The 24,322-nt window shown below is 48.5% G+C and overlaps 1 protein-coding gene across 1 annotated transcript in view; it reads left to right on the plus strand.

Annotated features, from left to right (window-relative positions):
* DSCAML1 (DS cell adhesion molecule like 1) overlaps positions 1-24,322 on the plus strand; it is a 314,580-nt gene that overhangs the window by 270,784 nt on the left and 19,474 nt on the right. Inside the window, exons 15-19 of the mRNA XM_084782627.1 lie at positions 3,595-3,762; positions 4,456-4,526; positions 10,206-10,446; positions 14,037-14,183; positions 16,498-16,653. Of these exons, the coding sequence (XP_084638753.1) occupies positions 3,595-3,762; positions 4,456-4,526; positions 10,206-10,446; positions 14,037-14,183; positions 16,498-16,653 (783 nt within the window). The remainder of the gene's footprint in view (positions 1-3,594; positions 3,763-4,455; positions 4,527-10,205; positions 10,447-14,036; positions 14,184-16,497; positions 16,654-24,322) is intronic.

Below are 24,322 nucleotides of genomic sequence, written 5' to 3' on the forward strand. Positions count from 1 at the left end.
ACAAGAGGAAGTGGCTTCCACCTAAAAGCCAGTGACAGGTTTTGGGAAGTCAATACTTGAAAAATAGGGTTAAGAACCAAAGCTTTAGACATGGCTCCTGTTTCAGAGTCCTGGGCGTGAGGCTGAGGAGATGCACGTGAGCCATGGCTACAGGGTCTTGGCCCTGCCGTAAAACTTCTTTCACTAGTAGCAAGGGAAAGGGATTGGAGAGTTTCATGAGAAGAGATGGCAGGATCAGATTGGCACTTTGAAGGGAGCCTAAGTACAGTACATGCCCTTGAGAGGGGCCCAGCCATATATGCAGAATGAATTGCAGCTGTGAGGGTCCCATACAGGTAAAAGAGGGTACGAGACACACACAACTGTCTGGAGAGAAGGCTAGGAGAGAAAAGCAAGAGATAGCAACAATGATTTGGCCTGGGCTAGGGATATAGGTGGAGAGGGCCCACGTACAGTCAAGAGCAAAAAAAAAAAAAAAAAAAAGAAAAAAAGAAAAGAAAAAAGCAATCAGATTTGGTAGTAAAGGAGACAGAGGGGAAGTCCAGAGTAACACCTAAGAAGCCTGGGTGTGAGGGGGTGTGTGGTGTGAGAGGAGGGCGTAGGATGGAGCCTGGAAGAAAGTGTCCATTGGTGGTAGGCTAAGGATGCTGCAGCTACAGGGTGACAGCAGAACAGGCCCAAGAGAGAAGCAGCATTCAAGAGCTTCCTCAGAAAGCCAAGGGAGGAGCAGGAGTGGTTCAGGAAGAAGGGGGGAAGGGAGACTGGCAGGTGTAGAGCTCATTGGCAGGCCAAGTGGGGACTCGGTGATGTAGTGGCCCCTATGCAGAGGAGATAGAGCTCTGGCTTCAGAGGAAGGCACAGGGAGTCAAGGATACATATTGAAGTCATCCGCCACTGCCCCTGGCACCACACGGGGACCTGGTGGATGCCAGTGCCTCTTTGTGGCCCCTGTTTTCAGACACATCCCACGCGGCTCTTCCCTCTGCCTGCACTCATCAAAAATGAATGCGCTGACTTCTGATCATTTTCCCGCTCCCATAAACACAGGCAAACCCAATGTGATTTGTGAGCTGGCACCAGCTCCCAGAACCCCACATACAGAGCCACGAGCACCTGCCTCCACATGGCTAGTCTGTTCCATCCCAAATCAAAAAGACGTCCGTGGCAGGTAGGAGCCAGTTATTTGCAATTCTGGCTTTACCTGTCAGCTACAGAGTGACCCTCTGAGTGGCTGGGGGTGTTTTTAAAGACTAGAAGAAAATAATGTGTTTCTGAATAGCCACAGCCTGCCATGTTGTTGGTTTGGCTCCAGCAACCAATGAATTAAATGCAAAACTACAGACGGGAGTTGGGCCGATGCCCTTCACAGATGCTAAGCCTGTGCAGTTGAGAGCTGTGTTTTTAAAGGCATCAAGCCCTCATTTAACCAGAAATGAAAGTCTAGGACTCTGATGTATTCAGGCTATGTGTGTACATACGTATGTATGTATGTGTGTGTGTGTATGTATGTATGTATGTATGTATGTATGTATGTATGTATGTAAAGTACTTTGGACTGTCAAGCTAGCTCAGTGAGTAAAGACACTGTCAAGAAGCCTGATGGTCTTTTGGTCCCCAGAACCCACACACAGTAGAGAAAACCAACTCCTGCAAGTTGACCTTTAACATCCATACACACATGATGGCCTGTATTGTGTGTGCACATGCGCACGTGTGCTTGCACACATGCATACACACAGACATGCATGCATATATTTTTGTTTGTTTGTTTGTTTAAATGTAATAAAAGTTTTAAGTGTCTTCTTAAGGGCTGGGAGATAGCTCATTCGGTAACAAGCATGAGGACCAGAGTTCCATCCCCAGACACCACATAAGAATGTCAGGCTCCCCCTACCCAGATCTAGCCAATGGTCAGAACATTCTCCACAGTAGAGTGGAGAGTGGGATATGACTTTCTCACATACTCTGGTGCCTCACCTTTGACCATGTCCCCTGGAGGGGGAGACCTGGTGGCACTCAGAGGAAGGACAGCAGGTTACCAAGAAGAGACTTGATACCCTATGAGCATATACAGGGGGAGGTAATTCCCCTCAGGAACAGTCATAGGGGAGGGGAATAAGGGGAAAATGGAAGGGAGGGAAGAATGGGAGGATACAAGGGATGGGATAACCATTGAGATGTAACAAGAATAAATTAATAAAAAAAAAAAAGGAAAAAAAAAGAATGTCAGGCTCAGTGGCACACACTTGCAACCTAGCATTGGGGGAGGCAGCAACCAGAGGATCCATGGGGCCCACAAGGCAATCAGTCTAACCTAATAGTAAGTTCTCGTGGGTTCAGTGAGAGCCCTTGTCTTTAAAAAAGGAAGAAAAAAAAACTATGACAGAAAGTATCTGAGGAACACGGAGGTTGTCTTCTGGCCTCCACGTGCATGCTAACATGTTTGGGGGCACATATGCATACATACACACGTGCATGAAAATGTCCTCTTAAAATCTGCCTGCAGCTGTAGCCTCCTTCCCAGCCTTCAGAATCAAACTGTAGAGATGTAGCTTCCCCCTTTTCCACTATGGCTTTTTCAGGATGCTGTATGCCACAGTGGATTTTTCTAGCACAGAGTTAGTATGAGCAGGGGGTATCTGAACATGCCTGGAGACCACCTTTAAGCCCCACTATCATCTTGCTTCCTTGGTCTTTGCCGTTTCTTCCCAAAGTGCTTTTTTAAAAAAGGCCCCTGATCAAGCACTCTGGGTTGGGAAGGTTTGGGTTCAGCCATCACTGTAGCTGCAGCCCCACTTCGTCTTCTAGAGTCCCCTTAAGGACAGCAAGCGTGGGTGAATGGCTGAGCTCCTCTGGAGATGCATAGTGTTCACAGACACAGGATCTCTGAGTTGCATTTATCTGGCATTGTCCATGTCCTACAATTTTGCTAAACGTTCACCCTGGAACGGACTGCCAGGCTCCTTGGATGACTTGAACTGTGAACACATTAATCCTTTTCTTGGCACTCACTCTGATGACTCTGATACCTTAACATTTTTGTAGCTGCTACAGGAAAGAGGGTAGAGCTGGGCTGTGCACTCCAAACTCACACAGAACTCTCAGATCACCTCACAGGTGCGCAAGGAAGGGAGATACAGAAGCAGAGAGCAGGAGGAAGGGGGAGGAGTCCTCGAGTCCCCTTCCTCATACAGACACTGGGTGAATGGGTATCTCGCAGTCAGAATGGTAACCCTCAGATGTACCAAAAGATGCAATAAGAAAGGCACCGCCCATAAGACCCCAGGGATAGTGAATAAGTTGTGGCCTTAGTGGACATTAGAAAGCATCTTGTCTGGCCCTGTCTTTAGTTTATCTCACACTCTGCCCAGGACAAAATAGCTTCTCCCACACTGGAGCTTCTTCTAATGGACCCTTTATAGTCCCTGTGATATTAAGGTTGCCCACCCCATCCCTGCTGCTGTCGATGCAAGCTGGATCCCCCTGGCATCCAAGCTGGATCTGGGATAGGCTGATGATACTTGAGGCCAGGTGGGACCAGGTCCCAGAGTTTGCAAGGCTGCGCTTTGAAATAAATGGCTGTCTCTCTTACAGATACCTGGGACTTTAAGCAGTCCACACGCAACATCTCCCCAACCATCAACCAGGCCAATATCGTGGACTTGCACCCAGCATCTGTGTACAGCATCCGCATGTACTCCTTCAACAAGATTGGCCGCAGCGAGCCAAGCAAGGAGCTGACCATCAGCACAGAAGAGGCTGGTGAGCACCTATCCTGTCCTCCTCTGCCCCCACTGCCCAAGGTCTTGGGACTCACGGACACCAGGGGCCGCCACCAACCCTGTCCATTCACAGTGAGCTTATAATTTGGAAAGAATAGAGAGGACAGATCCAGAAATGCATTTTATGACTCATAGAGACCAGAGTTTCTAAGGGATTGTTTTTGTTTTGCTATTTTTCCCCCCTCTTGGCTTTGGGGGAGCTGTCCATGGTCCTGCCTTGCTTTCCCTGGCTCTAGCCTATGTGGGAAAGAAATACTGGCTCTACAAAGCAAGGAGTCTGAGTCCCCTGAGCCAGTGACCTTTGTCACAGTGTGTATATATGTGAGTGTGTGAGGCCCGCCTGGTGTTGGAGTTACTAGTGCTCATCACTACACTCAGGTTTTTTACACGGGATCTGGGAACGGAACGCGGGTCCTCAGAGTTGTAAATCACTTTACTGAGTGAGGTATTCACCTAGCCTCCGATTTTTAATTTAAAAAATTAAACAAGATTTCTCTTGCTGTATTTTCTTATGTGTGCTATTGTGAAACAAAATGATACAGAAACATTTCTAAGACATATGTGTACAGTGTTACAAATGATCGTAAAGTTAAAGCTACCAGGTCCCACTCTGATAATCAGCTTCCAACTCTGTCATCTGCGTGACTCAGTGTTGCTTCTTCTGTGTCCCCAGCTCCTGATGGGCCACCTATGGATGTCACCTTACAACCCGTGACTTCACAGAGCATCCAAGTCACCTGGAAGGTAAGTGAGACGCCATCTTGCCTGCCCCCCTTCGATCCACCTGTGAATCCGGCAGGCTCCTTGGTCTATTTTCATACAATACCCATGCCTATTTTCTCACTAGTCCTAGTGACATTTGGAGGACGTGAGGAGATGAATGTAAAGGGAAGGTCCCTTCTCACTCCTTGCTCCCTTTCACCCTGGCTGTCTGCCCAAGGACCGTACCTGGGATGAGATAAAATTAACAGTGCCAGTGTGGTTCTGCCTACCTACCAGTCCATCCTTAAACCCAATGTGGTATTAAAGAATAGGAACTGAGTTTAATCTTGTGCAAATCAAATTTCTTCTTCTAGAGTATTAGGGTAAAACCAGAGAGGAGTGGTGTGTGTGTGTGTGTGTGTGTGTGTGTGTGTGTGTGTGTGTGTGTGTATGTACATCCATGCATAGCCATGTGTCCCACAGCACATGGGCAGAGAGCAGGGGTCAGAAAACAACTTGTAGAAAGAAATCAGTTCTCTTCTACCACTTGGGTCCTTTAGATACAATTCAAACCATCAAATTTAGCAGCAAGTGCCTTTACCCACTGAGCCATCTCTCCAACCCAGAATTGGTTTTTTTCCTTTTGATTTTTCAAGACAGGGTTTCTCTGTGTAGCCCTGGCTGTCCTAGACTCACTTTGTAGACCAGGTTGGCCTTGAACTCACATTGATCCACCTGCCTCTGCCTCCCAAGTGCTGGGATTAAAGGCGTGTGCCACCATACCCGACTTTCCAGGATTGTTTTTAATGTACTGAAAAACACCAGCTTGCCTTCTAGGCCTGGGAAAGTGTCAGAGAAAAGAGATCAGTGACAGTGTGCATTGCAGCCAGGGCAAGAGGCTGGAACTCAGGTAGCTGAGGCAGCTGCCACTTAAGGGTGTCTTAGAGGAAATTCCACTGATGAGCCAAGAGATGAGCAGAACCAAAGTTGGGGTGCTCTGGGGAGCTCTGGCTGTTTCCTGTCCTTCCACATGCACAGATGACTAGTGAGTCCATGCCTTCTTGCAACTCTGCAGCATCCAGTCCTCAGAGCTTGTTCCTACACAACTCATCTGGCCCTCTCTCTCTCTCTCTCTCTCTACTCTTGTGGGGGAGCAAAAAGGTACTTTCATCAACATTCAGCCAAGGAGGCTAAAGGTGTCAAAATTCAGGGTGATTTACCTGCAGTTGCTCATGTGTAAGACAGAGACCACAGCACATAGACTGGACTCCCAGACCCACCTCCCTCCACTGCAGCATAATGACCAGAGTTCTGGGACAAAGAGCTTCTTTGGAGCTGACATTGGTCCTCTAGGTGCATTCCAGTCTTGAGAATGACCTTGGGGTAGCTCCATCTCCGTGAGCAATCGGTTTTCCAATGTTCTGTTCTCTTCCTAACTCCTAACCAGAAAATCCAAGTGGCATTAGCCCTCTACCTGGACTCTTTGAGAGTGTCAGTTTGAACATGGAAGAATGTGAGACGGGTCTAGATATTTTTCATGTGATGGCCATGGCCACCTGTGTGTGCACACTCACACAGCAGGAACAGCCTAGTCTCTTCCTTTCCCAGAGAAAATAGCCAGAAGCTGTGATACTAACTGGTGTCTTATATCCGCTGCTTTTCTTGTTGCTGTGCTTAAAAATAATTGACAACAGCAACTTAAGGACAGAAGGCTGAATTTGGGCTCACAGTTTAAGGGTTCAGCCCGCCGTGGTGGAGAAGTCACAGAAGGTAGTGTGCACAGTCGGCAAACGCGCTTTCTCCTTTTCATTCAGGAGGGACACCCACGAATGGAGCCCCTCACATTCAGGATGGTTCTCCCATCTCCACTAATCTCATCTTAGAAATCCTGCCGGGCGTGGTGGCGCACGCCTTTAGTCCCAGCACTTGAGAGGCAGAGGCAGGCGGATCGCTGTGAGTTCAAGGCCAGCCTGGTCTACAAAGTGAGTCCAGAACAACAAGATAACACAGAGAGATTATGTCTCGAAAGAAAGAAAGAAAGGAAGGAAGGAAGGAAGAAAGAAATGCCTCACAACACCCCTCTACAAAAAGCCCTCTAAATTCATATCTGGGTTCCAGAGCTTTCTCCAGATGCTGAAGGAGAAAGTCCACCCCCCCCCCCATCTTGTCAGCATCTTAGTTTTGAACTCATTTCTTGGGACTACATAGAGGAGCCCAGAGGTGGAGCCAGAGAACTATGTAAAACACCGAGGCATTTGCTACAAAGCGCTGACCCAGAGGTCGATAAAAATTTAGAATCAAATTTATTTCTCCAAAGTCTCATAATGAAAAATAAAATTGATTAGAAAGTTAGAACTTCAGAATGAGCCAGCAAGTCAATAAATTTGGGGACTGACTTCTCGTGGGGATTTTTTTTTTCACACTGAGAACAGATTAATGAAAAATAAAGATTCACTTGAAAGATAAGTCACTTCGCTTTAAGACTCTCTGTGAGATGGATCACCCCTGCTTTATGATATAAATTTGCAATCAGCCCTATTGATTTCTTAATGCTTCAGAGAAATATTGTTAAGATTGATTTAAATCCCGAGTGTGCATGTTTGGAAGGGAGGGAGATGTGGGGAGAAAGAAAGGGAAGAAAAAGAGAAAAAAGTGAGTGACAGAGAGAGAGAGGGAGGGAAAACTATGTTAAGATTTGTATAAATCTGTGATGAGAGAGAAAGTGAGTGAGTGTGTGTGTGTGTGTGTGTGTGTGTGTGTGTGTGTGTGTGTGTACACATCAGGGGAACATGAGTGTTTGCCCAGGGTCTCTGACATTGTATGTGGCTGTGGTCTTATGTACAAGCATATATCATGGCATAGATGGCCCTGGATCACGTGCATAGGTGTCTATTGTGGTATAGATAGCCTGGGTTATATGCACAGAGATATAACCAGACATAGGTAGCCCTGGGTCAAGTATATAGGTGTCTAACGTGGTTCAGACATCTGTAGGTGATATGTGCAGGGGTAGTCCTGGATGTGTAAGGTAGGGTGGCATTGTATAATTATGTGGCTGTGTATGCATGCAGTAGCAGCACGTATGCAGTGTTGGAATGGTGTTTTGTGCTCTTGAAGATGAGTATGTCCTTCCAATAGACATCTAAGTGTGTGCATGAGTATGTACAAGCCCCAGATGCAGAGATCTACTCGTTTGCAGTAGTAGTGGGCAGGCTAGTGTGCAGAGCTGCCCAAGTGAAGAGAGAAAATGATTCAGGCAATAGCAAAAAGTCAAGTCAATTAAACACACACACACACACACACACACACACACACACACACCTATTTAGTGAGTTCAAAGCAATTATGTTAAATTAAAAACTTAATTTTATTGAGTTAACAGTGATCTTAAAATGCAACTCATTTAAAACATTCATTGAATTAAAAGAAACAGTGGAGCTGTTTTAAAAACTTAATTGTTTTTATCTCACTATTTTTTTGTACAATAAAAGTGGGCTTTTAAATTAACTTCGTTGTCTTCAAAACTCTGGTTCTAGCTGATTTTATATGCACAGAGGTGACTGTTCTATCTCAATTTAAAGATGGGAGAGCCCTGTCACTAAAGAAGCCAGTTTCTATTTGAGGCTTTAACTGTATCTGGCCTTGGGCAGGCGGGGATTAGGATATGTGTTTGGGAGGATGTGAGCACATGTTCATAGCACTTCACAGGCATGGATCACACAGCCATGTGTGTGTGTGTGTGTGTGTGTGTGTGTGTGTGTGTGTGTGTGTGTATGGGGCAGGCTTGTATAAGATCCTGCCATGTACTGATGCTCATGTGTCTGTCTTCTCTCAAGATGCCTGTATGTGTGCATGACTGTGTGTAGCAGTTTGCGTCAGGACTCAAGCCTGGGATGAGAACATTTCCCAGCATGGAGTCATACCTCTAGAATATTCTCTGCTCTGTTCTTCTGGCCCTCTGGCATCGGTTCTTCATTCTCACCAGCACCCCGTTGACATCTCAGATCTTTCATCTATAGGCTGCCCGCGGCCCTCTACCCTCATCACACCTCCACTCCTGTCCACTGTGTCTGGAGAACCCAGCCTGTTCCCAAGGGATCTGGACCAGGCAATGTCAAGCACTCTTTGTTTGTGCTTTGCTTTTTATCTTTGGGAGTTCTCTAGTATAAAATATACACCTTGTAGCCATATTTAAGAATGTTGTCCAGGAGGGTGGGGAGCTGGCTCAGAGGGTAATGTGCCTCTGTTGGGCAAATATGAAGACCTGAGCTCAGATCTCCAAAGTCACATAAAAGCCTGGCACTCAAATGCATCTGCAACCTCACTACTGGGGGACAGAGACAGGAGGACCCTGGGTCCAGCCAAAACAAAGGAAGTGCCAGAACAACCAATGAGAGGTCTTATCTCAAAAATAAGGTAGAGAACAGTGGAAGAAGTCACGGACATCAATCTAAGGCCTCTACATATGCACATTACCCTCACATACACATGTGCAAGCCCAAACACACACCAACTTTTAACTTAAAAATACAGCTCAGTGCCTATTAGCACATTCATAGAGCTGGGTAGCCACCACCACTTTTAATTTCTGTCCATTACCTCAACTGAATTCTGTGCCCTTAACCCCTCCTCTCACCCCACCCCCAAAGCTTCTGCTTTCTATTTCTGTGACTTTGCCTACTCCAGAGCCCTCTGAAATGGGAACATTATGGTGCCTGTCTTTTGTGAGTGGCTTACTTGACACAGTGCAAGATCTGAGTTCATCTATTCAATAACCTATGCCACTCCTTTCACTGGCTGCATAATATGCCACTGTATGGATATACCACATCCCATTGATCCATTCATCTCTTGTAAATAAAGCAGAGTTCCTGCTTTCAGTCCTTTGGGGTTTATACCCAGAAAAATTATATGATCACATGGATCATATGATAATGTTTCTCAAGCAGCCAGATTATTTGAACTGCTTTTCTACTACTTAACATTTCTGCCAGCAGGGAACTAATTTTCCCACATTATTTTTATCAGTAATGATCATCCCAGGGCGCACAGGGCACTTTCTTTTATTTAAATTGTTTACATCTCTCTCCCTCGGATCACTTTTGTCTGAGATTCCAATTCTTCTAGGCCCCTGAGCATCCAGTTAGTAGCCCCACTTATTCATACATGTACACTGAGTGTGTACTCAGGGCCCACTCTATGCCAGACACCATTATAGACACAGAGATACAACAGTAAGAAGAGTCAGTACACCTCAACTTCCTGACATTAGGTTCTACTGGGGCAGATGTTCAAATGCATAAGTAAATTCTATGGAATGTCAGAATTCAAGATAAAAAAAAAATATGAAACCAGAACAACCTACTAACAGCTAAGGGCTGTCTCATAAAGAAAGTGGCCTTTCCTCAAGGGCACGACAGAGGAGAGGGACCAGAGTGGAGACAGTCGTGACATGGTGACATACACCAAACACATACCAGCTACACAGGTCGAGGTCGTGACAACAGCAGCATAGAAGGCTGTGTGAGAAGAGACGTCAGCACCCGAGTATCATGGCCACGGAGGGCCAGGTAGCCATGACAAGGTCCTGAGAGTTCAATCCGGGTGAAATGGGAACCGTCCAATGGCTGGGCACAGAGTAATGATGTATCCTTGGCTCAAAGAACAAAGACATCCGAGTGTCACTGTGTCTTCTTCTTTCGCCCTTACCCTGGCCCACAGGCACCAAAGAAGGAGCTGCAGAATGGAGTCATCCGGGGGTACCAGATTGGCTACAGGGAGAACAGCCCTGGCAGCAATGGGCAGTACAGCATCGTGGAGATGAAGGCCACCGGCGACAGTGAGGTCTACACCCTGGATAACCTCAAGAAGTTTGCTCAGTATGGCGTGGTGGTTCAAGCCTTCAACCGGGCAGGCACTGGGCCCTCATCCAGTGAGATCAATGCCACCACCTTGGAGGATGGTGAGGGCAGCCACAAGGTTGGGAGCAGGGGGACCCCGCAGGGCCTGGACCTACACTGATCCTGTGGGCAGCATGAGCTTCCTGTGTGTTCTTGTTCGTTTTCTACTGCCGTGATAAAACACTGGCCAAAAGCAACTTGAGGGTGAAAGGGGGGTTATTGCACCTTAAACTTTCAGGACACCGTCCATCACTGAGGGAGGTCGAGGAAAGAACTCAAGGCAGGGTCCCAGGGCATGAGCTGAAGCAGAGGCCATGGAGGAATGTTGCTTCCTGCCTTTCTCTCCATGACTTGCTCTGCCTGCCCAAAGGTGGCCCCGCCCATAGTGGCTTGGCTCCTCCCACATCAACCGCTAATTAGGGAAATGCTCCACCAACCTGCTTACTGGCCAAACTGAGGGAGAGAATTTCTCAATTGTAGTTCCTTATTCCCAGGTGACTCTAGCTTGTGTCAAACTGACAAACAAACAGACAGAAACAAAGCAAAGCACTAACAAACACACTTGCCACCTCCATCTCCTCTTACCCATTGGCTCTCAAGGGGCCTTGGTCCACTCTACAAATATGGCCTCAGCCTGGGGCATCTGTCTATCCCTCGTTTGCTGATGCTCTGTCTTTGGCCTACCTTTAGGACATTGGCCTGTCTATCCACATCTTCCCATGCCCGTATCTCTCTCCTTCCTAGCTCCTCTCTGACCAAGCTTTCCTCTCATTCTGGGCCCAGTTTCTCCTTGAAAAAAAATGTAGAAGAGCTAAGTTACCCTTGTATTTCTAGGCTGCAATGAGTCCCCCATATGCTCTAAGGGTGTGAGACGAGACCACGGAGTTAAGAAACCCTAGCAACCATATGGCAGAAGAATGTAGAGGCTGGTTCTTAAAAACGATCTGCTGGACAAGATGGCACACATCTTTAGTCCCAGCACCTGGGAGTCAGAGGCAGGTAGAGCTCTGTGAAATCAAAGCCATCCTTGTCTACATAGTGATTTCCAGGTCCAGCAGAGAGAGACACAGTAAGGCCCTGTCTCAAAATCAATAGATAAATCTTATCACCCTGATAACTAGAAAAGCTCCCACGCAGTCTGATAGTAAAGGAAGAGGCTGTATTCTCCAGAGTTGGGGGAAAACAGGAGCATGGCCCCTGTCCACAAACAGGAAAGATGACAGCTCTTGCCTGACCCTGCATCGGGTTGAGATAGGAGATAGGGTCTTGATTCCTCTAGGGGAGGACCCAGGCAGCCACCTGCCACCCCACATCCCTAGAAAGCAGACTAAAGAAGATGCAGAAGAGTCTTCACAGCTTCCTCATACACCCCAATAGAAAGTGGGGGACAGAGTAAAAACCGCCTGGATCTTGAGTCTACTTCACCCAGAAGAAGGAAGGTGCGATGCCCTTGTTGCATGGAACTGACAAACTCCGAGCATTCCAGACCCGGAGAGCCAGGCCTTCAGCTAAGGGGGGCCCTCGCCTCCTCTTCCTCTCTGGAAGTTCAGTCCCCACTGAGAGGGAGCCAGAAACCCTGGAGAAGCTCATCTCTGCTGTTCTGAACCTGGGCTAAAAGTAGCCACTGTCTGGGGTTTTCAAATCCTGATTTCCAGGCTCCATCCCCAGATCCTGTCTCATTGTTGTAAGGTACGGCTGAGCTTTGGGATGGGGAAGACCCCAGCTCTGAGAGAGGAAAGGCTGACAGAGAGCAGGCGAGGTGCAGAGAGCCTGTAGGAACAGCCACACTGCCCCCCCCCCAGGCCCCAAACTTCTCCCCGACCTGAAGACCACTGGCTAGGGACATGGCTGGTCAGATGAACACCAGATTGTCATTCTTCAGGCTGGAATATCGATCCAAGCAGTGCCCTAGCTCAGGAGTCTCCACGGAAGTCCGTGGAAGCCTGTCAGTGTCCACTGGACCCTAGAGCTCTGTGTAGCAGAGACCCCCCCCAAGGTGATGATAATGGGGAGTCACTGCCGCCATGTGTGGTTCGTGGCGTATCAGTGAGACCCACAGCTGGGTCAGAATTCCCAGAGTGCCGCAAAGGCTGGCAGCAACTGGGTTTCCTACCTAGTCACATAACAGCCACGATGACTATCCAAGCTAGATCACCCCAAGCCGTCCCACCTGCTTCCCCTGTGCGCGGGAGCAAGTGTCCCCAGGAAGGTCTGTCTGGAGCCAGCTGTCCAAACCCAGAGCCCAGGCCATCCCGCCCAACCCTAAACTCCTTCATCCTTCATCCCTCATCCCTCAGGCAGTCCAGGCAAGGACCTGAGAGAAGGATAGCCTCTCTTGCACAGACAGGGCCCTTGGAGTTTCCACTAGGGAGGGCTCAGCACGGGCTGCGGAGTCCTTTTCAAAACAAAGGAGGAGACTGGAAGAAAGTTTCCACATGCATTTGCTCGGCAGTTTTTCATACTTAATTAAGGCCCTCGTTAGCCTGTCAGATCCTGATCGTTTTCTGGCAATATTAGCACTCCTCCTGGGGTAGTCAAGGGCCCCTGCCTTAGCAAGAGTGTCTTTCCCATAATTGTATTACCTTCATTTTGTTCGAACGGGCTATCTGTATTAGTTTATTACACTGGGTCCCTAATTACATGGTGCTTATATTTTTACACCTAAGTAATATGAAACAATAATCACTCTCAAAGAGGATCGTTAGGATGATGTATTATCATTTAAATGCTCATAAAAATTAGAGTTGCCTCTTGTGGGGCAACGGGATCTAATTACCTTCCCTCCAGCCTCTGCCTCCTTTCTCCCATTCATGGCAGAGCAGGCTTCCTCTTTCCTTCTGTCCTGGGCTCCTCGGAAGCCAGCACCAGTGTCACTGTGCTTCCTCTTAGCAGAGATGACTCCTGGTACTTTGCTCCCACTGTGAGAAAGGGCAAGAGGCCAGCAGTTAACCCAAGGCAGGGCCCTTGGGAACCACGGAAGGAGATGTCAGAGAGACTCAAGGGCAGGCAGACACCCAAGCTGCTCTCACACTGTGGCTTCGGGACATCCAGGCATTTAGGCATGCTCTTAGGTGGAGATGAGACAAAAGATAATTGGTCCAGAAGTCCTGGTGGCCCCGTGGGAACTTTCCAACCCTGTACCGGGGTCCATTGAGGTCCCTCTTTCTTCTTCACTTTCCCTTCAGCCCAGCCTCAGAACACAGGAAACCCCCAGGCCAGGCCTGGGTCCAAACCCAGCTATGGTCGGTGAGCACCCAGGGCATGGCAGCTCTTAGCTAAGACACTGAGTTTCAGCCACCACCCTGGGCCTTGACTGGACTCCCAGGCCACCATATTTATCTTGTGGGCTCTCTGACTTCCATGGCCTACTAAAGAGTTGCGAAGATGATGCCCAAGTTTGTCCGCTTCTCCAGAACCTACCAGAACCAGAACCACCTTGCCCCCAGAAAGCAGGGGATGAGACTAGAGAAGGATCTAGCTGCCTCTGACTGAATCAGAGGAGACTTGAACGGCCGTCCAACTCCGAGTCAGACAGTCCGCCCACTTGTCTAACTCTACGTCCCTGTGATCAGGAAACAGGACCCAGTAGGAGACACTATATTGTCACCCGTACCCTAACTGACTGACCGCTGATTCCCATCATCCTCTGCAGTGCCCAGCCAGCCCCCTGAGAATGTCCGAGCCCTGTCTATCACTTCTGATGTGGCTGTCATCTCGTGGTCAGAACCCCCACGGAGCACCCTCAATGGTGTCCTCAAAGGCTACCGGGTCATCTTCTGGTCACTCTATGTTGATGGAGGTGAGTCTTCTGGGATTGATGGCCATGTCTGGGTTGATGGGCTTACAGCTTGGTTGGAGCTGTGCATCTTTCAGTAGCGTGTCTAGGGGCAGGCACAGCCTCTTCACATGTATGGAGGCCACAGGGGTGTGACGTGACAGTAAGAAAGTAGATCGGGGTCCACTCGCACATGTCCTTGTTAGCTTAGGACCAGAGTCAGATCCAGGGTCAAGGTCATGCACACAGTCACCTCTCTGGTGAGGGCCAGTAGGTGCCAGCCACATCTAGACAACAGCACACATAGGAATCATTGGGTACTAAGGCACATTTGCTATTCTGGCAACATGTTGATATTAGGACTTTATGGCCTTCCTAGCCAGGGAGCAGGTGACCCACAGAAATGTGCATTAAGGAGCTGCTTTCAGTGGAGTGTGGAGAAGAGAGGGTGGCCAGTGCCTGCAGGAAGCTGTCATCATCTAGGCATGGAGGGGTGAGAGAGGAGGCAGGCTTATCCAAACCTAGGGAAGCTGCCCCTTGGGCCAAACCCAGATGGAGCCAGGTGAGCAGTAAGGTGTAAGTTCAATGCAAGGAGCTGACCTGGGTCATGTGAGGGGTGGGGCCGAGCTCTCAGTATCGAGGGGCAAGTGGAAAGTTGCCTTCGGGGTACCTTCTTTGCCTCAGATGCGGGAACCCCAACAAACACATCACTTTCATGCCCTGTGGCGTACACAAAGACCTTCCAGGGCCAGGAAGCCTGTGGGATGCAGAGCCAGAGGCTGGGCACCCCCAGATGTGCACACAGAAGCTTTACTCATCTCAGCAGAGCACAGAGGCTTGGGATAAGTTTGCACCCTAGTCCTGAACATTCTGCCTCCCAGGCCCCCGCACCCTTCCTCCTGGAGGACCTGGGAGTGCGGCTCACAGCCACCTGACCAGGATACTGGCATCTCCCTTCCCACCTGGATTCACTAGAAGGACATCCCTGATCCATTTTTTTCCTACCAAAGCTAGAAAGCCTCAGTCTTAGGGCCTGGCCTCCGAAGGTCTCCCAAGTCCTTTTGGTGTGAGATCCCAAGCCATCCAACCCAAAATGTGTAACCCTGCCAGCTATGGGAGAGCATGCCTTTAATCCCTACTACACTCCGGAGGCAGAAATACCCAGAGATACATAGTGAGATCCTGGATCAAAAGGCAAACACACAAACAAATGTGACCCTTACACAGTGTCAGGGTAAGGTTCCGCCCGGAACTTGCTTTCTCTTTTCCAAGGCAGCAGGCTTTCTGACTCAGCCCTCGGAGAAGACGTTGGCCTCTCTCTGCTCTCTAAAGGCCACTGGGCTGTTAGTCAAGCTGCTCTTCCTGGGTTTTGCTATGTGTCCCAGACAGGTCTGCGCTCCTTCCTGTACTTGGGCCTCTGCCATGCCCCATCTCAAAGATTTGAATCTTTAAGCATGGTAGGGGCATGGTGTTCTCACCCTCGGGACCACTGTCACCTGGCCAACTGTCTTGAGCCATATGCCTACACCTGGTTGCCGGTGAGGTGCTGAGAGCAGACATAGAGTCACTCATCTCTTCAAAGCTGTCCACAGCACCTGTGTCTGAGCCAACCTTGCACAGAGTTTCAGTGGGAGCATATGCGCTTCTGTGGCCCCCCCATGGGACCCTTTCCATAAGGTATTTTTTTAGACAAAGTCTTACTATGTAATCTTGGCTAGTTTAGCCCAGGCTGTCCCCAAAGATCTTCGTGCCTCAGCCTCCTGAGGGCTGAGATTAAAAGCATGCACCGCCGTGCCCAGCCTTCCCTAAACACTTCTTTAGGATCTACGAGAAACTCCTTGGTGGAGCCAGAACAACTGGTTGCCGCTGGGCTGAGGATGGAGGGTGGCAGGAGAGTGCATGCATCAGGGAGACACAGAGAGTATCTTAAAGAGAAAGCATCGCCAGACATGGTGGCACACGCCTTTAATCCCAGCACTCGGGAGGCAGAGGTAGGCAGATGGCTGTGAGTTCGAGGCCAGCCTGGTCTACAAAGTGAGTCTAGGACAGCTAAGGCTACACAGAGAAACCTTGTCTTGAGAGAGAGGGGGGGATGGAGGGAGGGAGGGAGAGGGAGAGAGAGAGGGGGGGGGGGGAAAGCATCAAGCACAAAGTCAGCTGAGGTTCAAGGCCAGCATATAGGGAGAGACATGGCCTAGGGACAGTGGCCGGGCAAGCTGCCTTGCAGAAGATCCCATCTAATCTTCACCCCTGTAGAGTCAAAGTCTGAGCCCAGGCTGGCAGGGGTCAGGGAGCATAACATAGACAGCTTCATGACCAGGGCTCTGTCTCTCCACAGAGTGGGGTGAAATGCAGAATGTCACCACCCAGAGGGAGCGAGTGGAACTGCGGGGTATGGAGAAGTTCACCAACTACAGCGTCCAGGTGCTAGCCTACACACAGGCTGGGGATGGCGTGCGCAGCAGCGTGCTCTATATCCAGACCAAGGAAGATGGTGAGTCCGGGGCCAAGCTCCCACTCTGCCCTCAGGAGCACATCCCACACACACCCTCCTTGCTTCCAGCCCCTATCCCAGGGGCAAGGAAATAGCAGCACCCCATTCTTTCTCATGTCCCTTTGAGCCCTGGGGGAAGGGGGTTGGGGCTTGTTGACATGCTCTGGGATGCAGGAACATCTGCACAACTGTTTCTTCCTTACCACACTGCTCTCTGAAGCTCCGGGTCACAGCCTGACCACTCTCTTCCCAGCCCCTCCCATAGGGCATCCTTTGGAAACGTCTGCTCCCCTGCCAGGCACAGTCTACTGTCACCTAGGTATGGGTATACCCCTGGGACTTCTGGGATTAAGGACTTGGTGGTCATCCCACCAAGGCCCCAGTGTGGTCCAGACCTTGAACTCACTGGAGGAAAATGGAGTATGGCCTCCCTATGGAGCTGTGATCAGTAGGCTCTTCCTCGTTGAGCAACTTAAGGGCCAAATTCAAAAATAATAGTGAGTAAATGCAGGCTGGAGGCTGAGTCAAGCCTGGAAGGAACAGGTGGGGAGAAGGACTGGGCTTCCAACTGGGGCCCAGAACTATACCAGTCTGGGAGACCACTGAAGAAGAATGTGGCCTGGTCCATACCTAGCACACAACTCTGGGCTCCTGCTTCTGCCCGTCCATGTCTTCCCCACCCTGCCCCAGCACTTTGTTGTTGTTATTATATATGTGTGTGGCATATATGCACAAGCATGAGTGCCATGGCACATATGTGGAGGTCAAAGGACAACTTGGTGAATTGTTCCTGCCTTCCACCTTTACATGGTCTTCAGTGCTCGAATTCAGATCACCAGGCTTGCACGGCACATGTTTCCCTGCTCAGACATCTCACTAGCCCTTAGCTGTGTCCTAACTGAATGCCCTGGGCCAGGTGTCCTGTCCTCAGAAGGGCTGTATGTGGGTGAAGAGTGCCTGGAACATGTAAGCGGGAGCCATTGTTGGTTAGTGTTATAGCTTCCTTCCTACTTAGCCTATGTTTCTTCAAGGAACATGGAAGCCAAGGATCTAGGGTCTACCCAGGTATTTGGCAGAGCTTCTGGAAGGGTCAGGGTTCTGAATGATGGGGAGGAATTTCATTCACTCCCAGTGCAGGGGCTGGACCAGCTCCCAGCTGGTTTGATCTGCTTTCTCTTCAGCCCTAGCTCCCTCCTCAAAATGTGTAAGCTGCTCAGCCCAACACCTCCTGCCACATTTTTCTGTCATTAATCCCGTTACAGCTTCCTAGGACAGCTCTGGGCAGAGCCACCTGTTCTTGAGTAAAGGAGAAACTGAACTCACACCCAGCCTGGTCCCACCGTAAAGCCTGGGACCGTGTGACATGGGCATTTTTCTGGTTTTGGGGAGTGATTCATTGAGGTCCGTAAGCTTCTAACTTCAGCCAAGGCCACAGCCATGAGCACCTTTGTGTGTTTAACCGAAGGGCGCCCAGGGGCCACGGACACCATGCTGCCCTTCCAGGAGCTCTCAGTTGTCCATCCACAGTCACTTTCAGAGCCTCGCAGGAACACACACAACAGGATCTAGACCTAGGGTGGGATTCCGGAGTGCTGTCCCCCACCTTTAGGAGGCAGCTGCATGGTGCGGAAAGGGTCCTGGCCAATTCCGCAGAAGAACTTCCCCGGGCCTGCTGTCAGCTCTCAAGCTTCTGGTGCCCACTCCCAGTTTCTGTCTGACAAAGCAGGACCCACGGAGCCTCATCAAACTGAAAAAAACACGATGGCTAGAAAGCCCTCTGTAGGAGAAGCCCCGGGAGATAGCAAATGATATTTGCTTTCTGGCTACCAAGATGCTGACAGTGACACAACAGGTGACACTCGGTGTCCCCAAAGAGAAGCCCAAGGCCGGAAAGGTGTAACATCAGATAAGCCCCATCCCAAACAGCAGCTGTGACTTGACACGTGTTGTGGCATGCTGCCGCAACGTGACTAATCCTCTTCTAGCCTTCTGGGAGGTAGCTGTATTTTCCATTTTGCAGAGGAGAGGCCTGGTCCCAGAGCTGCCTTGTAAGTGCCACTCAGAAAATGGAGGGCAAATCCAGGCCACCCTCCTGCCTGGGTCTGTTAGGACATTGTTGTAATAGAAAGCCTAACCAGAAAGCCTAACCGAACGAGACAAAAGCAGTACACACGGTTAACATCACATGGACCAGGGACCCTCACAGAGCGAGGCACTGCAGGTTGGTTTGAGCAGTGACTCCCCTCCACCATCTTCAGAATGACAGTTATCCCCACCCTGCGTGCCCCAAGATTTCAAGATGGCCACAGCCCCATGCCTCTCACCAGGCGAGGCAGAGGACGTCATTCAAGTCACCATGCCTCTCTTGGCATGAAGGAAACTTTCGCAGAAGCCTGCTTATCAGATTTATTCTCCTTTCCCATTGGCCAGAATGGAGCTACATCATTCTCACTAAGCCGGGTGTCAAAGGGAATTATCACAGTCAAATGTCTTCCCAAAGCTTAACACACCCTCCAGTGTAGGTGGCGGAGCCAACTACTTCTAAGTGTGGACAAGCATGGGAACCTGAGGAAAAGGCAGGCTCCATTTGTAGGAAGCAGGGAGGAGTGTCAATCAACTCTGCCCACGGTATCACGGCCACCCTAGCTCCATCAGCCAGGCCCTGCCATGTGCAGGGGGAAATTGTTCCAGTTTGTAATCATTTGTCAGGGAAAGCAGACAGCGCCTTGTTCCAAGCACAGCCCCTCTGTGGGACCTTGGCCAAATATCTTAATCTGAAGGCCTTAAGAATATACCTGCCTACCACCCTCCTAAGGAAAAGAAATTGAAACCCTTTAGAAGCAACCAAAAAGAAGTAAAAAAAAAAAAAATAAGGGGCTGGGAAGATAGCGCACTTTGAAAACTGCTTGCCATACAACATAAAGACTCAAGTTTGATCCCCACAACCCACATAGAAAGCCAGGTGTGGTAACATGCTCTTGCTATCCCAGTGCTAACGAAGTAAAGGCAGATGGATCCCTGGGGCTTATTACCAGCTAAATCAGCCTAACTGGCAAGCTCTGGGTCCCAGCAAAAGAGGCCCATCTCAAAATCCAAGGTAGAGGCTTCCTAAGGAACACCACCACCCATGCTTGCCCTCAGACCTCCACATTCATGCACACATGCACTAGCACACACATGAACACACACACACACACACACACACACACACACACACACACACACACACACAAAGAAATAAAGGGCCAGAGTGATAGGAGCACTTGCACTACCCACAATGCAGCTCAAAACTATCTGCCACTACAGTTCCAGGGGATCCAGTAATCTCTTCTGACCTCTGCAGTCACTACACATACATGGTGTACGTACATACACACAGGTAGAATACTCATATGCATAAAGCAAAACGTACACAAATAAAGTTATGTAGCTGGGCACGGTGGCACACGCCTGTAATCCCAGCACTCTGGGAGGCAGAAGCAGGCAGATCTCTGTGAGTTCGAGGCCAGCCTGGTCTACAAAGTGAGTCCGGGACAGCCAAAGCTACACAGAGAAACCCTGTCTCGAAAACAAACGGACAAACAAAACTAAAGTTACGTTTACAAAGAAAAAAAAAAGATAAAATTGCAAACATGGACGTTGCATTCACTTACTAACTGCAGAGCTCAGTCTGTCTTGGTTGGTCTCGGTTTTTGGACTACAGTGCCTCTTGTCCTCTCCTCACTTTCCCCATGGAAACCAAAGGCAAGCCAAGCTGCATGCTAGACCGCCTTAAAGACCTTTAGCTGAGGAAGGAGCAGGACTAGCGCCATTCTGGGAGGAAAGCCCTTGGTGTGTACAGGGAGGTAAGGACTAGCGCCAGAAGCCTATGCGAATCACCCCGGGGGGAGGGGGGCAGCATAGAAGATGAAGGAGAGAGGAGCCATGGGCCGGGAGACTCGTGTCTACCTTCTCTGCTGAAGGCAGCTAGAAGCCAAGAGACTTCTTAAAAATGCCTGCCTAAAGGTTATCACACTATTGGCAAGAGAATGAGCTGCTGGTCCAGGACCCCAGGGGAGACGAGGACCCCGGAAGGGAGCCGGATGTGAAGCAGCAGTTTCCCTAAGGGACACTTTCTGAATCGTTTTTTTTTTTTAATTTATTCACTTTACATCCCAATTGTAGCCTCCTCCCTCATCTCCTCTGAGTCCCATCCTCCCGCTCTCCCTTTCATTCCCCTCCCCGAGTCCTCAGAGATGGGGAGCCCTCCTCCCCTACCAACTGACCCCAGCCATCAAGTCTCATTAGGACTGCCTGCATCCTCTTCCTCTGTGGCATGAGACACCCCACCAGGAGGAAGTGATCAAAGTGCAGACAACAGAGTCCATGGCAAGGACAGCCCCTGCTCCCCTTAATAGGGGACCCATATGGAGACTGAGCTGCCTCCACCCAGCAGGAGGCAGAAGCAGAAGCTGGGTCTCACAGCCAAACTTTGGGCAAAACGCAGGAAATCCCATGGAAGAGCCGGGGGATAGAAGGACCCGGAGGGGACAGGAGCTCCACAGAAGACCCACAGAGCCAACAAATCTGGACCCAGGGAAGTCTGCAGAGACTGATGCACCAAACAAGGACCTTGTATGGAGAGGACTTAGCCCCGCCCTCCCCCCGCCCCCCATCCCCCACCTCCACCCCCACCGCCACTTTCTGGATCTTGAGGCAATGACTGAGACACTGAACAACGCTAAAAGAACACAAATTAGAGGCCATGGCTGAGGGGTTTAAATCCGTCTAGTGAGTCCCACTCTCCTTAAATCAAAACCTTGAAGTACAAACACCCCTTTGAGCCAAGCACACACATTTCTCTTAGGCCTATAATTTTAACTAAAGCGACCCCATGTTACTAGTGTCCGGGTTGTATCTGCTCTTTGGGGAGATGGACATCACCTGAGTTCTCACACCACTGCTATAGTTTGGCAAGTATTATGTCTGGTATTCAAGAAAAATTAATGAGACAGGATTAGCAAGCAAAGAAAAACCACCAAGAAAAACATACAAAGGAAATGTAATTTCCACACTTGGAATGACCAAACATGGACTTTATGATAATTATACTTGACAAGGCTGAAAATTACACTGAAACTATCAAATGGAAAAAAAAAATTAAAATAATACCAAAATTAAGAACTCAGTCAATGAGTTTAAAAGTACATGAGACACAGCCAAAGAGACAAATTTAGAATTGGAAGACAAGGCAAAAGAAAATAAGCAGATGAAGTTACAGACAGACAAATGACTAAAACAACGGTTCTCAACATGTGGGTCGTGACCCCCTAGAGACTGTCAGAAAATACAACATTCACATCACAGTTCATAACAGTAGCAAAATTACAGCTATGAAGTAGCGACAAAAATAATTTTATAGTTGTGAGTCACCACAACATGAGAAACTGTATTAAAGGGTCGCAGCATTAGGAAGGTTGAGAACCACAGAACTGTAAAGTAAAACAAACGAGAAAACACATAGACAAGTTAGCTGTAATTAATTATCTTTAAGCTTATCAATTATCTTTAAGCATATCAATTAGGAATTGTGTTAAAATCCAGATTCTGGTTCAATAGGCCTCGGGTAGAACCTGAGGTTTTCATATGTCAAAGATGTTCCCAACCGATGTCCCTGCTGATTGTGGACTAGTGTGAGTATCAAGGATATAGCGATGTGGAAGAAATTCCAGAACAAAAGGAGAAAGAGAAGCAAGCGGGAGATAGCATTCTGAAAATGTGTTAAAGACGATAAGCACTGTCGAGGCACAAAGTCAAGATATTCTAACTCTATAGATGACAGCATAAAGAAATGCACATCTAAGCATAGAATAACAAGGCAAGAGAAGGGATTGAGGGAGGAAGAATGAATGAATGAATGAATGAATGAATGAATGAATCTTAAAAGCAATCAAGAAGGAAGAAATTTTGAAAAAAAAAGCAATGATAAAATTCTCAAGCAATTTGTCAAAAATGATATGAAAGCAGAAAACAACTTTTTTTTAAAAGTACTGTTTATATGTAAGGAAATCATTATGGCCTGTGATGTTTCACATACACTATGGCTCAAGATTAAAATGAAATGAAGACATGTCCATTCGGAGGACTGGAGACAGGGTTTGGTAGTTTGGAGTACGCTTGCTCTTGCAGGGGACCTGGGTTGGGTTCTCAGCACCCACAACATGGCTAAGAGCCGTGTGTACCTCCAGTTCCAAAGGATCCTATGCCCTCTTCTGACTGCTACAGCCCCCAGGCCTGCACATGGTGCAGGTACACACATGTAGGCAAAATGCTCATATACATAAGACTAAGGAAAGAAATCTAAAATTAAATAAATAAATTTTTAAAGGGCATCATCCCAACAAGGACTGACAGGGTTTATCACCAGCACACCTGCCCTGGAGAAATTTTCAGAGGTATTATTGTTTTAGCTAGAAGGAAAACGATCCCAGACGGAAGCTTGGTGACGCAACTAGGAAAACAAAGCAATGAAGTGGTGAACATATGGGTCAATCTAAATTAATACTGACTGTATAAAATGATCATAATTATGATGTCTATACAGAACTAAAACACTCAACAATGATACACAAATTGGGAGAGAGCACGCGAAACCTCTGCGGTCTTTGCATTGTCTGAGAAAAGTGCCAACTGATACTGAACTGAAGACTCATTTAGTGGTCAGGTGTGATGCTTCTTGCCTGTAAAACCAGCGCTTGGGAGGCTGAAAGAGAAGAAACCCAACTTTGAAGCCAGTATGGGTTATGGAGTCCTTAACTCAAAAAACAAAATTTCTTCATGCTGTAATCTATTTGAATGGCCACCGAAAGTAATGCAAGGCTATGTAATCATCAAGCTAGTAGGAAATGCAAGTTTCTTTTTAATTTATTTCACTTTATATAGGTGTGTATATAGGTGAACTGTGTGTTTCTGGTGCCCACGGATCAAAAGAGGGCACCGGATCCCCTGGGACTGGTGTTGATCACCTGGGACTGGTGTCATGATGGCTGTGAGACACCATGAGATGCTAGGAATTGAGCCTTGGTCCTCTATGAGAGCAACAAGAGCTCTAAACCACTGAACCAGCTTTCCAACCCAAGAAGTGTAGTTTCCAAAATACTTAATTCAAAAGAAGTCACAAAACCAAAGAAAAAGGAAAACAAAAAAAGTAAGACAAGTAGGCAGCATTTATAAGAGGGTAAGTGTAAACACAACTGGACAAGTTATTGCATTAAAGATAAATGATTGGGCATGGTGGTGCACGCCTTTAATCCCAGCACTCACGAGGCAGAGGCAGGTGGATTGCTGTGAGTTTGAGGCCAGCCTGATCTACAGAGTGAGTCCAGGACAGTCAAGGCTACACAGAGAAACCCTGTCTCAGAAAACAAAAGAAGGAGGAGGAGGAGGAGGAGGAGGAGGGAGGAAGAAGGAGGAGGAGAAGAAGAAGACTGTCAAGCTAGCCAGTAGCAAAACCTAACTACATACTGTAGAGAAGACATCTAAAGCATAAGAATGTGTAAAGGGGATGGAAAGATGGCTTACTGGATAAAATGCTTACCAAGCAAGACTGGAGACGGAATCCCCAGAACCCATGTAAACTAGTTCATCCATAATCCCAGAGCTCCTGTGGTAAGATGGGATACAAAGACAG

The sequence above is a fragment of the Acomys minous genome, assembly GCF_964271855.1.
Source record: "Acomys minous genome assembly, chromosome: 5".
Classification (NCBI taxonomy): Eukaryota; Metazoa; Chordata; class Mammalia; order Rodentia; family Muridae; genus Acomys; species Acomys minous.